The sequence below is a fragment of the Zerene cesonia genome, chromosome Z (genome assembly GCF_012273895.1).
Source record: "Zerene cesonia ecotype Mississippi chromosome Z, Zerene_cesonia_1.1, whole genome shotgun sequence".
NCBI lineage: Eukaryota > Metazoa > Arthropoda > Insecta > Lepidoptera > Pieridae > Zerene > Zerene cesonia.
In genome coordinates, this window is record NC_052122.1 from 5,317,719 (window position 1) to 5,333,996 (window position 16,278).

A 16,278-nucleotide genomic window follows, 5' to 3' on the forward strand; every position below is an offset into this window, starting at 1 on the left:
TGGATGCACATATTGTAATTGAACATATTTATTATACAGTTATTATTTTGTTAAAGTAGGTAATTTGACCTATAAGTAAAACATGATACATTTAGTAAAGGAGGACCAGGATATGACAAAATGCTTCGTGATAAATTAGATGTTTTTATATTGAGAGGCAACTTGTATAATTTGTAAGAAACGTTAAACTTTGAAATGAATCATTACCTTAATATAAATAATTATGATCTCTGATTGATAATTCCACATGTTTAGCAAACTAACAAAAAGAAGAGAATGAATCCAGAAATTTTCGTCGTCCGTATATAGATTTGAAATAAAGTTTGAAAATAATGCTGAGTCATAATGTGTTTCTGTGATGGATTTAAATGAATGCATTAAACGATTGTGTAAAAATGTACCTTTTGAGGATAATAACTACATATTGTAATACTATAATATAGTAGAGACATCTTCGTTATTGTAATATAATACTCGATAGTAAATTTATAATATGCTAACGTATAGGACATCCTCTTGCCATAGTGCGACCGCGTTCACAAAAACGAATACAAAAAGAGCGCGTTTGCTGCGTCGCCAAAATGTCAGTCGAAAAGAGATCGCGCTACACCCGTCAGAGTTTTCTTTTGTGTTGATTTTGTGCGCTTTCAGGTGTAAGTACGCCCTCTTTATCGATATTTAACTGGCAATTTTCTTATTCAGTGTTACGTTGGTGATGAGTGATTTAGAAATGCGTGATCCATTGTGTGTTTAAATCGTGATTATGTAGGGTAGTAAAAATGGAAAGAAAATTAAAATAATTTTATTGATATTTATCATAGTTTAAATGTTAAAATCTTTACCAACAATTTTACCGATATATTTGTTGGTGTTTCAACAGTCATCAATATTTATTGTTATGTTCTATGATGATTGTTGATTTAGCTTTAAACAACGTAAAAAAGTATGTATGCATAAAGTATGAATCAAGTTTTACTATTGAAAATGCACCTATACACAATATCATGAGCTAAAAGCGTCTTGAAGTAGCTCCAATGCATAAAAAACCGGAAAATATAACTTAATATGCTTCGTGATATATACCAATTATATACATAGTGTATTAAAAATATAATGCGATAATAGGAAAGCGCAGAACATTTATTCTCAATATGTATTTTTATGATTAAAAAATTATTTAAATGATTGAGATGAGAGAATGATTTATTGGTCAAATACTTCATAAACCAAGATAGTAATTTATTTATTAAAGGTAAATTTATTAAACTACTATTTTTAGTAAAACACGTATCCACAATACTTAGCATAATAAATACGCGTATAATTGTATGGTGAAAATAATTTATTGTATTATTGTGCACTATTTGTTAACCCTTTATTCTCCCGTCCTGTCGTGTTATGAGGTTATGTCTTCCTATATATATATATATAAGAAAACAGATAAACGTTTACACATTTGGTAAATGCAAATTTCAGAATAAATAATATATATTATTGCCCATGTAATAAAGTAAAACACAAATGCGTACGAGTAAATTAACTGACAATTTAATTTTTGGAAATTATAGACATTCAAAAAGAAAAGTAAAAAGGTGTAAGGATCTAACAATTAAATAAAATGTGTCCTTGTTTATAAAAAGATGTTTTAAAACAAGTAATTAAAAAAAAATATCAATCAATCCTTAAAAATTTAAGAATGGGAAAAAGTAGTAAATAAAACTTATGCTGAGTCCTAATTTTTGTTTTCAAATTTTGATGTCCTGAATCGTGAATATTATACAGAGTTATAGTTTTTAACAAATGCATTTTTTCTAGCCATCAGCCATTCCTACAAATTCTATCTTGCCCGAAGATATCGCCAAGGAGATGAAAACTGAAGACGAGATTTTAGCGCAACTGCGTGCGTCTCAAAATATACCGGTCTCACAGCCTTCGTTCATTAATGATTCAGCCCCCGCGGCAGCCAGTGCTACTAACAGCGAGGTCCCATTTCCCAAAGTTCCCGCCACACCGGATCTCGTAGAACTACAAAAGTTGATGCAACCAGAAGTTAAAAAGAATACACAAACCCCTACTGAAGTGAACACTGAAAAAGACACGCCCATGGTAACAATATATTTTGATTATACAACATCGTCTTATTTACATAAAGAATTAAAAATTGGTAATATCGCACTAAATCGTCGTTCAGTTTTTTGATACGTTTGTAAGTAATACAAATAATAATATAGTAATGGATTTTCCAGGACAAAGGAATGATTAAATCTGAGAAAGAGGAAAAAGTTGACTCACCTGTCGATGAGATTAATAATGCGAAGCAACAACTTACTCCGGTTAAAACTGAGTCAAAAGGCCAAAAACTCGCAAAGAATGACTCTGAAAAGAATGTTAAAACTAAAGAAAATAATGTCACAAAACCTAAAAATAAGAAAGCAAAGGATGACAAGAAGGATGATAGCATTGAATTAAAGTCTAAGGATGACGATGCTAACAAACTTGCGGTAATAATTTTATTTTATAATAAAAAGAGTTAACAGTTTGTTAAAAATACTAAACGGAAAGTGTTACATGTTTTTTTTTTTTGTTTTAGAAGAGGTCTGTGGAATCATCACCATCAAAGACTAAGAAGGAAGAAAAACAAAACAAGAAAGAAATTGAAAAGGAGAAAAGGGTAATGATTGTTTTTGGTCGTATATTCTTCCATTTTCTCAAATGTTAGAACAGTATGACATAGTTTTATTTAAATTCATGCAGGAATTGGTGAAAGACGGTTTCACTATGGTAAAGAGTACAGAGAAATCTAACAATAAGGACGTAAAAAAGAAAGCAGACGAGGCTAAGGCTGCAGAAGAAGCTGAGCGTAAACGGTACATTAATTCTAATTTCATATATTTTTCAAACATAAGTTCTTTAAGAACTGCTTTGAATTGTCATAATACATATGAATTATTTACCACGGGTTTAGAAAGCACATTTTTTAATAGAAAAACCAGGAAGAAACGCTGTTGTTCCTTTTCGATTCATATTAATTTTACTTTTGAATATTTTATACATCAATATTTTTCAAAATACATTTGAAATCAAAGATCGAAAACTAATTGAGCGAAAAATAGCTCACAGCGCGTTGTCTTCACAGAAATTGCAAATTGAAAATGCCACGACACGTTCTGTACGTTCATTGCTTGCACGGCACGAAGGCAAACAGTCGTCCATTGATCGAACTGGATTACTCGGTGGATAGGCTTATTTCTCTTCTTTTCTTACATTATTTCTTATATTATTACTGTGGCTTTTTTACATTTATACGTAAGTAAATTTTAGCATTAAAGCGCGTTCATGGATACAGTGCGTTATCTGCCTTTTCATTAATTTACTACACGAATTTCACGTGCCTTACTATGACCACAACGCGTTGTCAACTAATTTTTCCCTCAATAAGCGATTTCGGTCATGGAGCATAATAAACACACAATGTCTCCGAACAGTTACTTTGACGTTATCTATTTTGCTCTCTAATCTATCTATATGTTCTTACTTTTCAGGAAAGAAGAAGAGAAATTAGCACTCGATGAAGAAAAGAAAAAAGTAGCTGCGGCCTCCAAAAAACAACAGGTTATATACTACTTTGTAAAATATTTCACTACATAGTTTATGCAACGGATTTTGATGCAGATATTTTACGCTACTTCGGTTATTATACGGAAGCCCATTGCATTTTAAAATTAAAAAATTAATACACCCAATTCCCTGTATTATATACAAATAAAAGTAGAGTTAGTGAAGTGAGTGCATCTTAATTAAAAATCTAGAGCTACAACTATCTATTAAATTATAATAACTTTTAGGTACCATACACATTTACCATTTGAACTCTCCTAGATTGTTTAAAAATGTATTATGTGATCTTATTTTATGAGGAATGACAAACATTTTATGAGGTCTGAACGTAGAATAAAATTAATGTAAGATATTGTAGTTTGACAATTACTTCATTAATAATACTGTATTATAACATTTTTACCTACACAATAACATCTGATTTATCCGATACCCGCGATTATCGCGTATGACAGACATCTACCTTTATTTATATATGTTAATCGAAATCATAGTTGAACAAGTTACTAGTTAATATACTTTATATTACCTAATTGAGAAATTAGTATCTTGGATGATATAGTCTAAATGAAATCATTTTTTGGAACATAGGTCTCCTAAGAGTGTTTGTAAAATTCAAAATCAACTTGAAATTTTCTAAAAAAATTATACCAGTAGTTAGTTTCCTGATTCTTGTATCTTTCATACGTATTTTATCTGTATTCTTCTCATACGTATTTTATCTTTTAACGATAGCGTTAAAAATAATAATATTTTGTAGGAAATTCAACAACAGAAACAAGCAGCCGAGTCGGTGGCGAAGAAAGCTCCATGGTCCGCAGTGGCCAATCAAGCAACGGCCACTAACAAGGATGGGTTAACCTTAGCCGAAATACAGAAAATGGAGCGTGAGAAAAAGTTGGAGCAAATGAAGGAACAACAACAGATGATGCAGATTATCGCACAGCAACAAGCTGCTACGTTGGCTCGAGAACAGGTATTTATTGTTATTGTTTTATATGTTTAACAGTTTTGCACTTAGTATATATAACTACATAGTATTAAAACAAAATCGTTTTCTCTGTCCCTATTTGCTATTATTATATATATATTTCCTATTATAAATATAGTGATTCAAGAGAAAAGTTTATATTTATAATAATATCTATTAAACTACTCCGAATTAACGCGTGCGAAGCCGCGGGCAAAAGCTAGTAATATATATTATAATGTCTTGAAACATTTGAATTTTTCATCAAAACATTGTGGTAGTGTTTATACTAGTGCGAACTGATATTTTTTACTATGTCTATTTTTGCAGGAGATGCAAGTTGGTCTTGGCTGGGCTAAAAAGAAGAATACAAATCCTAACACACCGGGACAAAGCTTAGCTGAGATTCAGGTATAATAGAAAATTGTGTTGTTTTTCCTTTTATGTTTGAAAGAAAAAGTCATTTTGATTACTTAATTATTACACAAAATCTCAAATTCCTTTATCGATTCATGAAAATGATTCAAAAACGGTAAGCATTCATTAAACATTTCCATATCCACTATCTCATTTTTTAGTAATGTAATTCTGATGTTCCTCTAAAGTAAATCACTAATAATTCAGGCATACCTATGTAGGTAACGTAAAAGTCTGAGAATTGATTATAATAATATTGTATAAAACAATACGACAGGCGGAGGCTCGGAGGCAGTCTGCGGTCGCTGCGCTGGCAGCGGTCGCGGCGCAGGCGCTGGAGGAGGCGCCGGCGCCCCTCCCCAACCCGTTGCCGTGGGGGAATAGTGCTAATGGTGAGCGTAACGTACACTTGGAGCAGTTGATATATATGTGCTGCAGTGACCCATGAAGCCGCTACAATTAATCGCTTCTATGTAAAACGTGACAGTATAGATCAATGAGGGGAATTTAATCTTTTATTTAGTGACGAGAGGCACAATACCATGTGAAATCTTCAACATATTGATCTATATAAAAGAAAATAAATAATGTTACATAGGCGTCAAATTTCAATTGCAGACGGTAGAAAGAGAGAGGAAATTTTGTTGGGAACATTGTTATCGCATAAGTCTTTGACCGCCTCGTGATTTTTGCTGACAATGGTCTTAATTTTTTTTTTCCACCAGGTGGCTTCTGGGACACTCAACCGATCCAACCGGCCAAGCCGGAACCCGTGAAGCCGGAGCCGCCTAAACCAGTGGACATCAACAAGAATAAGCTCAAAGTGACGATCGCCGTCAACGCTCAGGCCAAGAAGGAGACCACGCCGGCCATGGAGTTTGAGACCTGGTGCTCGCAGGCTTTAGGTTCTTGGAGCTCTAAAATTGATGGTAAATATTTTCTTAGAAATTAAAAACTTTTTAACGGGGAGCGTGGTCTCCCCGTGACCACGCTCGCTGCAAAGTGTTCGAAATGTCGGGTTAATAATATAATGAATAAATCGCGTTTATAATCCGTTGAAAAGTTTTTAATTTCTAAATGTATAATACTCGCGTGAAACCAAACACTAAATATTTTCTTCTTAAAAAAAAGTTGTCGAAGATATGATATTTTCGTAACCAATTACGTTGTTTTTGAAAAATTATTAAGTATTAAAATGTGTAGTATTGATGGTTGTTGACAAACTTAAATAGTAACATTGGAAAAAATTATAAAGTTATTACATAGTTAATACAACAATATAAGAATTATTATAAATATTGACATTGCTGTAATGGTTTATCAAGAAATAAATTAATTTTAAGTTGTCATTATTATTAGTCAGATATTAACGATTGTACATTTTTCAGTGCCGACCTTTGTAGGTTTTCTGAAGGACATAGAGTCGCCGTATGAAGTGAAGGACTATGTAAAGTGTTATCTCGGTGAATCTAAAGATTCCAGTGATTTTGCCCGGCAGTTCCTCGAGAGAAGGTTACTATTTCTTTATCTATATTTATAATACATAAGGTAAACGTAAAAAAATCTACCCCTTTTCACGAATTTTGCGCGGACGGCGGAGTATCAAATTTGGAATATCTGTGCTTCGTACGGAGATGGAGTGTAGACTACTATTTTTTTTTAAACCAAATTGTCACTAATCGCGCCACCGGCCAAACCGAGACTAAGACGAGCATCGAACTTAGGACTCGATTCTACGCATTCGCGTTAACCATTGTATCATCGAGTCGGTCTTATTAGTGTATTAGCGATAATCTATTAAATTGTTTTATTTATAGGTCGAAACTTCTTCGCGTCGGAATGGTAACACCGTCCGACGATCTCTGCTCGCCTGCGCTCGCTATAAATCCCCGCAACACATCTACGTCGGACTATCAGGAAGTTAAGGTAAGGCGTTGTTGTATATTTATATATATTGTTTGTATATTTCTGCCGTCTTGCGTATCTGCTGTTACGATATCTTGTTTCGTTATTAATGATTGAAGAAACCAGCCCAGGATTCATTCAAAGACAACAAATGTTCAGAACACTTAAATTTTAAGCATTTCAGTTACAAACATTTATAATATGCAGGACTATATTAAATTCCTTTAAAATTTTTAAGATTTATTTCATGAAAGCTCTTTGATAATATACGAAGAATCTTAGAGGAGAAGAAAATTGTGATTATACACATCTATCAAGAACGAATCAATTGAAAAAAAAAAAAAAATCAAAATTGTTTATTTGGAACGAAATTACACAGTGTAACAATGAATCATCAGACTTGGAAAAAAATAGCCACCGTAACTAAACTAACCAAAGGCTTATGTGTTGTCACGTACACCAATGTATTTATTACATAACTCGCCAACTATTTCCAGGGCAAAGGCAAGAAAACGAAGAAGAACAAAATGATGAAGGTGGACGCGCGTATCCTCGGCTTCTCAGTAACAGCCGCCGAGGACCGGATCAACGTGGGCGACATCGACACCGCCTGATCCCGCCAGCCCCAAACCAACTCGCCTTGTGATAACCCTTCGGGGGCTAAATAACTTTATCTCGTATTCAACAGCGCAACATGGTATCCATCGTTCCCTGTCCCCTCTACCGACGGCTTGAGCAATCGATATATATGTAAAGTAACGTACACGGTTAACGTTCGTGCGACTCATTCGCGGGATTGCGTGTGAGATTAGTGATAACCGGTCGTCCTGTCTCTGTTTGCGTGCATCTGGTTCAATGGGTCGCAGTTACGTGCGGGTACGTTGCCTCGTGTTAGTCCGCGGGGAAAGTAGCTCCGTTTTTGTTTTTTTTTTAATTATATTTTAAACTTTAAACGTTTTGCGTGGCTTTTTGTGTTTTTAAATGCCATGTGAAAAGTATCCTCAGTAATTGGAATAACGTACGTGCTTACAATGAAGCTCTTTCTAACAACTGTCAATATTATTTCAAACGCTTTTAAAAGTTGTTTTATAATCAACTTTTCATAAGCTGCTGAACTTATTTTTTTTTTTGAAAATTATTGCTCTTAAAACGACAGATTTTTTTATTATATTTATCAAACAATGCTGAAGGTATTTCGACACTTATTTAAAGGCATTTATTAACCGATAAAGTCAGTATTATTTGTTAAAATGCATTACCGCTTAATTGTGTTAAACTTAATTAACAGACAAAAAGCTTATTAATTTATACTTTTACCATATTAATCATAAGCGTGATTTGCATTAGTGATTCAACCTTTCAAATGCTTAATATATATATTATCCGGTTCAAATGCTGTTCACATACGACCTTTTCGAAATGCGTTGCGCGAAAGAAGTTTCATTCGACACGTGTGTCGTGCTTTCCCAACACCGTTGCAATTCGAAAAGGCCGTAAGTGAGTCGCATTTAAACATAGTATTTACGTATTATATCATCGTGCTCAATTCGTCGGTTTCGATTCCGCGTTGTTTGCATGTCAATTTTTGATAACTAGGTTACATTTCGCCATATTTTTAAAGTAATTCGATAAGTGCATGTATTTGACTTCCTTTCGACGGAGCTGAGCGCATGAACAATTTTGAAGTGTTCACTTCGCGGCATAATAAATATAATTTAAATGTAATATAGTGCGTGTCGCTCATCTCCCAAGAGATGCGGGTCGAGAATTACGTGTTTTGTGTGCCTTCATACTGGCCATGGTACTAAAATATGCACTGTGTTTTACTGTATACAATATGATAAAAATACTTGCAGGCTCAACACTTAACAATGTTTCGCGTGATATCTCTTAAGTGCATAATACTCGTCGATGACATTTACGTCAATTTCAATATCACACTTTTACATACTTTTAAATGATAGGATTTCGTGATTACAATAATTAGGTCAATTTTGATGTAGCGTTCACTATACATTGATTAATTTTTAAATTATAAAGGGAATAGCGTTAAACTAAATTCAGAAACCTGTGAAACAGCTCTGTGCAATATTATACATTTTAATTAACAATTTTGTGATGTTAAATAATAATAATAATATTAATACAGTATCATTGGTTTACAAATATAGTCTTCCATTTTGACACAGACAAATTAAATGTAGAATAGCCATCTTATAGATAAAATAACATGTTTGATATTCGCTATATATATATCGCAGGCAAATGTATAATTCGGCCGTTTGCATACGCGTACGCGTATTGCGTCGACAGTTTACAAACGCTGTTTGCTATGTAATATGCCGAAGGCAAAAGAATATAGTAATTAATATCCGTATTTCTACTTTGTTAATATTATTGCCCAATAACACAATGACATACAAAATATTTAAAAGAAAAAATGTCACAAAACAAATCAAGAATAATAATTATAGGCGGCTTTCGGGAAAAGAAAAATGTTGTCGAAGAACTTGATGCACATCTGAATACTTTGGCTTTATTTAGCCGGTTTTCATAAGCATTTGCAGAATCCTTGTCTGGAATCATTAGAAACAGCTTCTCTTGAGAATATCAGACTTTGGGAAATTTCTCGTAGATAGTTATTTGACTGTGTTTTTAATTCTCGTTGGTCAAACCAGTTTTTTATGTTACCTATATATGCCAATATGATAAACTACTTGTCTTGTGTTCAATACTTTACCCGATATTTTTGTAGCATCTATGGGACATCTAGCAATGTTTTGGAAGTTAAAAAAAACGCTATCTCCAATGTCTAGGAATGTTTTAAACAAGTAGCATTTACACTATTTTTGGTTACTTTATGTGTCCTAAATCATTACTAGACCCCATTTTGTTTGTATCGGTCATAAATTTCAAATGATTAGGAATAACATGTATTGAATTTTGTCTTCGTCATATTACATAATAGCGTTTGTAAAATAAAGACTCCGCATGGAAACGGTGAAATTAAATAGTTTGCCTGCGACATACATACTATGGATTTTTAAAGAATATTATTAACTTGTCACGGCGGATCTCGGACTCTACCGAGTCGGTTTTAATCAACATTTATTTGGTTCGAATGAAAGCTTTTGCGTCATATGATTCAATTGTTAATTTATAATGCCTTTTGTTTCAGTATTGTCTTTCGTTTTTATGTTTTTGTAAATCAATGGTCATTGTACATATATATTCTCAATACATTTTGTTTTTAGTATCCTAGCATGTATAGCATAAATATATTTTATTTCTTAATTTATCAACCTTCACACAGTGACGAGAAACGTTGCTTAAAATATAATTTTGTTTAAACGTTACCTAAGATTTATTTTTCAGTAACCCGTTTGCATGCTTATGTTCTCATGCTTATTTTAACTCACTTAATATTTAATCAACTAGGCGTTAAATCGCGCATAATCATTCATCACAAATTGGTTCGATTGTTTTAATCAGTGTTTCATTAAACATCAATTTATTTAACGCAACATTGTCATAATTTATATTATCTTAGTCTTAGCTTTTTTGATTTATTTGTGTGGTAAAAAACTTAATAATGTAGTTGTTTTAAAATCAGTTTTATTTAACTACTAAATATGTAATGTGTCTAATCAACTGTTGATTTTATGATTCATATAAGTAATGTTTATTTGAAGTTTGCTCATGTCCATAATTTGCATTTTTAAGTCACTAGTCCTATGCTCACAAACACCAACAAGATAAGCTTAACATTTCAGCTTTAAGTATATTGGTACTGCAATATATTTGTGTACTTCTAGCAGAATTTTCTCCGGGCTCTTAAAACAACAATAATTTCGTAGCAACTAATGTTTAATTTGATTTTAATAAAACATACTGATAAAATGATTGAGACGAGTTTCTGAACTGTGTACTTGTTTACGATGCATTTCAATTCAAATAGTACATAATACGATTTGAAAATTTCGTTTTGTGTCTGCCCAATAATTATTAAATTGTCATAGCATTTGTAGATGTATATTGTGCCGTCAATTCTTTCTATGAAAATAAAATCACACGTAAAATACGGTATCAATGGCTCTATGATGTTTTATATTCAATTTATTATTTTCATTAACTTTCTTGTATCCATCCGCATTTTATTTGCATTGATTTTTATGTGTTTGTAAACGAGTTGTCGAGATTGTCAGTAATATAATTCAATCAATTTTGAACTACAAATTACAATACTATAATAGAAAACGTGTAATAAATACCCTTCATTTATTGCCCTGAATCAGTATAGTTCAGATGTAAACATAAGAAACTAGTGACTAAACATAATTTTAAAATTTGTGTATCGATGTATTAACGTGTTTATCTAAAATTAGTGTATGTGCAATCCCTCAATTTTGATCAAAGTATAATAATCACCCCTTTCAATGTAATTGATGTGTAGAATGAATACTAAATAACTTTGCGGATGTGACGGTATAGCATCGAGATTGTCAGCTTGTTATTGCAGACAAGGGTTGTTAGCTTTGAGCTCGCATCCGTAAACTTATTGAAGCCCTTTTGTAAAATGCGCGGAAGGAAACACCAACGCTAGCGCGGAAGTTTAAAAACAAAACAATAGGTCAATTTGTATATCGATGTTAATATTATATACTTATTTGTAAATTCTGTTGCGTAAATTATTATTAATACTTCGACTATACCTACTTACAAATGTACTTGAAGTGTGTAAAATTGAAGTAATGTCTCGTATATTTGTCAAACACTTTTTGTTAGGTGTAGTTTTGTAAACTATTTTAATATTAATATATAAACATAAAGGTAACGTAAGTGTTTTTATTTTATAAATGATTTGTTTTAGAATCGTTATTTATATGTCTTGTCTAATTTTACTGAAGCTCTCATCTAGTGTCGATCGTCATGTGTTGAATAAAATTCACGATCAAATGACAGCGATGTAATGAAAATTTTGTTAACGTTTAATTGATACTAGATTTTATTCACAATTCGTTGTAAGGCTGTATTGCGTGTTGTGAGAAATGGCGATATAACTTAGTAAAATAGATTTTTTAATGATTTTATTGATATGTTTGTACTAGATAATTTCAGTAGCCAGAATATTGTGCACCCGTTATTCCTCGGTTGCAAATTCTGATGAGCTTTATGCTAAGTTGCGTGTAAAAAGTATTTGTATAAAATCACATTAAGAAGGTGTAAGTGTGTAAAATGCAGAGTTCTTAATGGAATTTTACACTATTTTTATAACCTTTACGTGGTATCTCAATTAAAAAAAAAACGTAATTTCTAAAGTTGCATTTAACCACAATTAAGCAGACAACGGTGGGAATAGTCGTGGCAAATTTTAACAAGAAATGCATATATTGGCTATAATTCCGTAAATGTAGAAATATTCTCACTGGGAAAAAGTCCTTGCCAGGCTATTCAAGCCATATAAATATTTTTCGAACCACGTTTCATGTTGATTTTATTTAGTTTCATTTTTTTTACTAATTTGCCTTTTACGATATAATTATTGAAGCAATAAGTGTATTTGTCTCATATAAAGCTCCTGTGCATGTTAAATGGCTCTGTTCTTTTATTGAATATGTACGTGTAAATATTTTAGAGTTACAATAAAAGAATAATAATCAATTTTGCGTTTTATTTATTCGCTAGTTCGTCTTTTACTGACAGATGAAGACTAAGTTTTAAATTTTTTTTATAATTGATCAAGCAGGCGTTTGACCAACTTCAGGTAGGCATTACCTGAGGTAAGGCGGTGACATGACATTTCGTCTTAACTTTTTGATTCTTAGGTCGTATATTTCACCATTTCGAGTACGTTTGCCTGACCGTGAACCCCCGACTTTTCGATTTGAGCTCGAGTCCTCACCACCGAGCCACCTCTGCTTTTATTGCAATGATGTAATCGTCTTGTATGATAATTAATCAGCTTACGTTACCATGTACAAATTATTGTGTATCTGAGGCGATGAACCAATATTTCCACTCTATTGGTTAAATATTGTTTGAAGGAAGATTAATTTGTCACATGAACTTATTAACGAATAAGGACTTAAAAAGATTTTTCAGTTACAATGTCTTTTATTTTAATGATTTAGAATTATCCACAGGCGCAACGCCGTCGCCTGCGTCGCCGGCAGCAGCGCTTGCGTCTGCGGCGTCTACATCTGCATCGTCTCCTGCGGCGGCCGCACATTTCCCGGGCCACGCTTTCCAAGTACCGATCACCTCGCTTGTTTAGAAACCCCAAAGCTGCACTTCTCTTTAACGTTTCCTCCGCTCTCTTCGTCAAGTTATACGAACTCCATATATCACCAAATTTATCCTGCAAATACTTAGTGATCTCATGAGGGGAGACGCCACCTCCCTTGTCGTCTAAGCGACGAAAAGCGCTAATGATCAATTTGGCCATATTCTCATCTTGCTGCTTCAGCGACTCGTGTTGGGCCATTTTATTGGGATTCTTGATACATTATTAAATTTAGAAAGTATAATAACGGTATAAAATTTTGTTCTTTTACTTCGAAAATAAATGAGCCGACATAAAATAATCAATGCCAAATTTCTTTTATTCTCTTTTTGTAAATCACCAGGAGCATCTTGACTAAAAGAAAAATACCTTTGAGTTTATACACTAATAAATTTAATTTCAAAAGAATAACATATAACCTCTTTTAAAAAAGCTGAAACAATGAAAGAAAAATGATTCAAAAAATAGAATTACTCGATTTTTAAAACACAATTAAAATAATTTTTGTCAGTTGTCAAATTATATTCATGATGATTTTTTGATTTTAATACAAATAACTTGTGAAATGTGGTGTGATTTATCGTGGCCAAATTTTCAATGAATACAGACGAAAATAACGAAGAAAGGCCGGCGCAGGCCGCCGGAAGACTCGTTATAGAATATCTTCAGGAGTCTCGGGATGGCGCTACATTGACAGATATAGTGCGACACCTTCACGATGAGCATGGCAAAGAGCCCACGGACGATTTGAATAAAACTGTTCAGTCAATATTAGAGCACGGAACAGCTCTAGGGTTTTTAGAGAGGAAAGGATCTCATTTTATTAATTGGTTGGCGCGAGGGCTTCGGAGGCGACGGAGGAGTCGTTCCCGTCGCCGACGTCGCCGCCGTATCCGGCGCCGGCGCAGCCGAGGTCGCCGTCGCAGAATGCGTCGCCGCCGTCGCTGACTGCCTGCTCTACCAGATCCCAAACCGCGTCAAGGATTGAACAAAAAGCTTGCAAGATACAATATAAGCATGTAATGTGAAAGTGAAAATTGTGAAGCGTAAAATTTGAACAATACACGGACAATAATTTTGTTAATGTTTTGTACTTGTTAGTTAAATGTTGTTCTACGAATTCCGTTTCTTATTTATTTTGTAATTTGACGTTTTTTTTTAATAAAAAATGGATTTAGTAAAAATCCTTATATATAAGAGCTTTTTCTTTGTTTACTAGTTAATCATTTTTAATATATTCTATGTTAATAATAATTTCCTCAATTACATTTACTACTTTAGGCTTGAAGAAAAAGGAAAAGCTTAAAATTAGTATAAAATTTCATTCGATATTCCGCCAGTCATTTGGTACTGCTACTTTATTTTAATATCATTAGGTTTTAAGGAACACCTTCGGAGGTGAAAGCTCACCTTAGATCTTTTTGAAGGTGATCTTCTGGGTAAAAATCGATTGTAAAAAAAACATGAAGGACAAACGAAAGAAGACAAATAACCCAGTTTTGGATATTACAAAGGTCTTATTTAGTGTGTTATAATCTTATCTTCGAAGCCTTTGGTAAGTGCTAAAAAAATAATGTATGCAAGGTTAATTAGCCAAGATTCGGGCTTTATAATTATTTTAGAAGTTAAATCTTACATTATAATGCAATAATATTATACGTCAAAACTTTTTACTTCTAATTAGTATCATTGTCTTAATGGATATTAAATGCTTTGTAAAATGCATATTTATTTTTACATGGTAGGTAGGAGATAAATAAAACAATAATTTAAACATTTATTTTATTACTTTTAGACAGATATATGACATTCATTTTGCGCTACAAATAAATTGGTTACATTGTGTGTATTTTCAACTACATAATATCATAGTTGTAAGTATACAAGAAAATTTGTAGAGCTGCCAACAATTTGTGTTTTTGAATGAAGCTTTATATCATAGTGTTTATAGTTAATATTGTCTAACAGAAATAAACTAATTTTTTTATTTATTGCAATGATTTTTTAATAGGTAAACACAAGTATATTCACACAAAAATAAGTGAATAATTGATCTGTTCATGCTCTATGAGATTTTTTGTGTTTTTAACCAATTTATAAAACAATAAACACGTTGGCTATCGTCAATGTTATTTTAATATATGACGTAGAGATATAAAGTAGAACTTGTAAGTAGAGTTGGCAACCCTAATGAAACTAGATTGGTATAATGACTTGAAGAATAATATTACAATTAGATGCATACTAATGTATAGATTGATTCATAACTGTTAATCCCCTGGTAGGAATAAAATTAGAAAATGAATTTTTCTCACAAATGAATGATAAAATCAGATTTCCCAAGGGTTTTTCACATGTCGAATTTGAATGCCAAATTTAAAAAACGATCGTTTGATTCAATTGATTTGTATCTATTAATAAATATTTTGATTAGTATCGTTGCTTAATATTCATCAACCGACAAGAATTATATAATAAAATTATATGATTTTGATAATTATCAAATACACAAAACATAAAATATAAAATATAGTTTTGAAAACCTTAAGAAGTAAAGTGAGTAGATATATGTTAATACTTATTTGGTATAACGACTAGAACTAGGTAATTATTATACTTTTACACTTAAATTGAATAAATTTATATTATCTACTTGAATGATGTCCACAATATTTAGAGAATCGTATTTCATAACAACAGCGATAATATCTTCACGAAGAATGGAGAGTGAATAATAATTAATATTAGACTGAAATTATATTATAACGTAGGTAAGTGTCTACCTACGAACCTACTACACTATTAAATCGAATAAATTGAAATTATGTTACTAGTGCGAAATTGAATAAATGTGCAGCATTATTAAATACTAAGTACTAAAAAACAATGATTCCTTCTAAAAACAATTTACGTGCAACAGCTTATTGTTTGCAATACAAGAACAAACATGACAGCGAGACCTACACGTCCAGAAACTTAGAATCACACTTTTTACTTGCAAAGATTATAAAGGATGTTTAAAAAATAGGTAAAGCTTAGAAAGCTAGGCTAAGCTACGCTGAGAAAAAAAGCTTTCGAAGAAAAT

At 32.3% G+C, this 16,278-nt stretch overlaps 2 protein-coding genes across 3 annotated transcripts in view; one reads left to right on the forward strand and one right to left on the reverse strand.

The window, feature by feature from the left end:
* Positions 1-12,541, forward strand: part of LOC119835868 (GRB10-interacting GYF protein 2) — a 31,558-nt gene extending 19,017 nt beyond the window's left edge. Inside the window, exons 16-27 of one of the 2 annotated variants that reach the window (XM_038360925.1) lie at positions 1,816-2,106; positions 2,247-2,501; positions 2,591-2,671; positions 2,755-2,867; positions 3,543-3,612; positions 4,379-4,594; positions 4,919-4,999; positions 5,283-5,397; positions 5,731-5,934; positions 6,394-6,517; positions 6,823-6,931; positions 7,408-12,541. In XM_038360925.1, the coding sequence (XP_038216853.1) occupies positions 1,816-2,106; positions 2,247-2,501; positions 2,591-2,671; positions 2,755-2,867; positions 3,543-3,612; positions 4,379-4,594; positions 4,919-4,999; positions 5,283-5,397; positions 5,731-5,934; positions 6,394-6,517; positions 6,823-6,931; positions 7,408-7,524 (1,776 nt within the window). In that variant the 3' untranslated portion in view covers positions 7,525-12,541. The remainder of the gene's footprint in view (positions 1-1,815; positions 2,107-2,246; positions 2,502-2,590; positions 2,672-2,754; positions 2,868-3,542; positions 3,613-4,378; positions 4,595-4,918; positions 5,000-5,282; positions 5,398-5,730; positions 5,935-6,393; positions 6,518-6,822; positions 6,932-7,407) is intronic. The other variant, XM_038360926.1, reaches the window with a different exon arrangement.
* A 502-nt stretch (positions 12,542-13,043) lies between these two features.
* Positions 13,044-13,394, reverse strand: LOC119835766. Its single transcript, XM_038360752.1, has one exon. It carries the CDS (start codon positions 13,392-13,394, stop codon positions 13,044-13,046), a length of 351 nt encoding a protein of 116 aa, XP_038216680.1.
* Positions 13,395-16,278: the final 2,884 nt, after the last annotated feature.

Excerpts from the sequence above, each read along its gene's own strand:
- LOC119835766 (XM_038360752.1), bottom strand. The coding sequence starts at position 13,394 with ATGGCCCAACACGAGTCGCTGAAGCAGCAAGATGAGAATATGGCCAAA.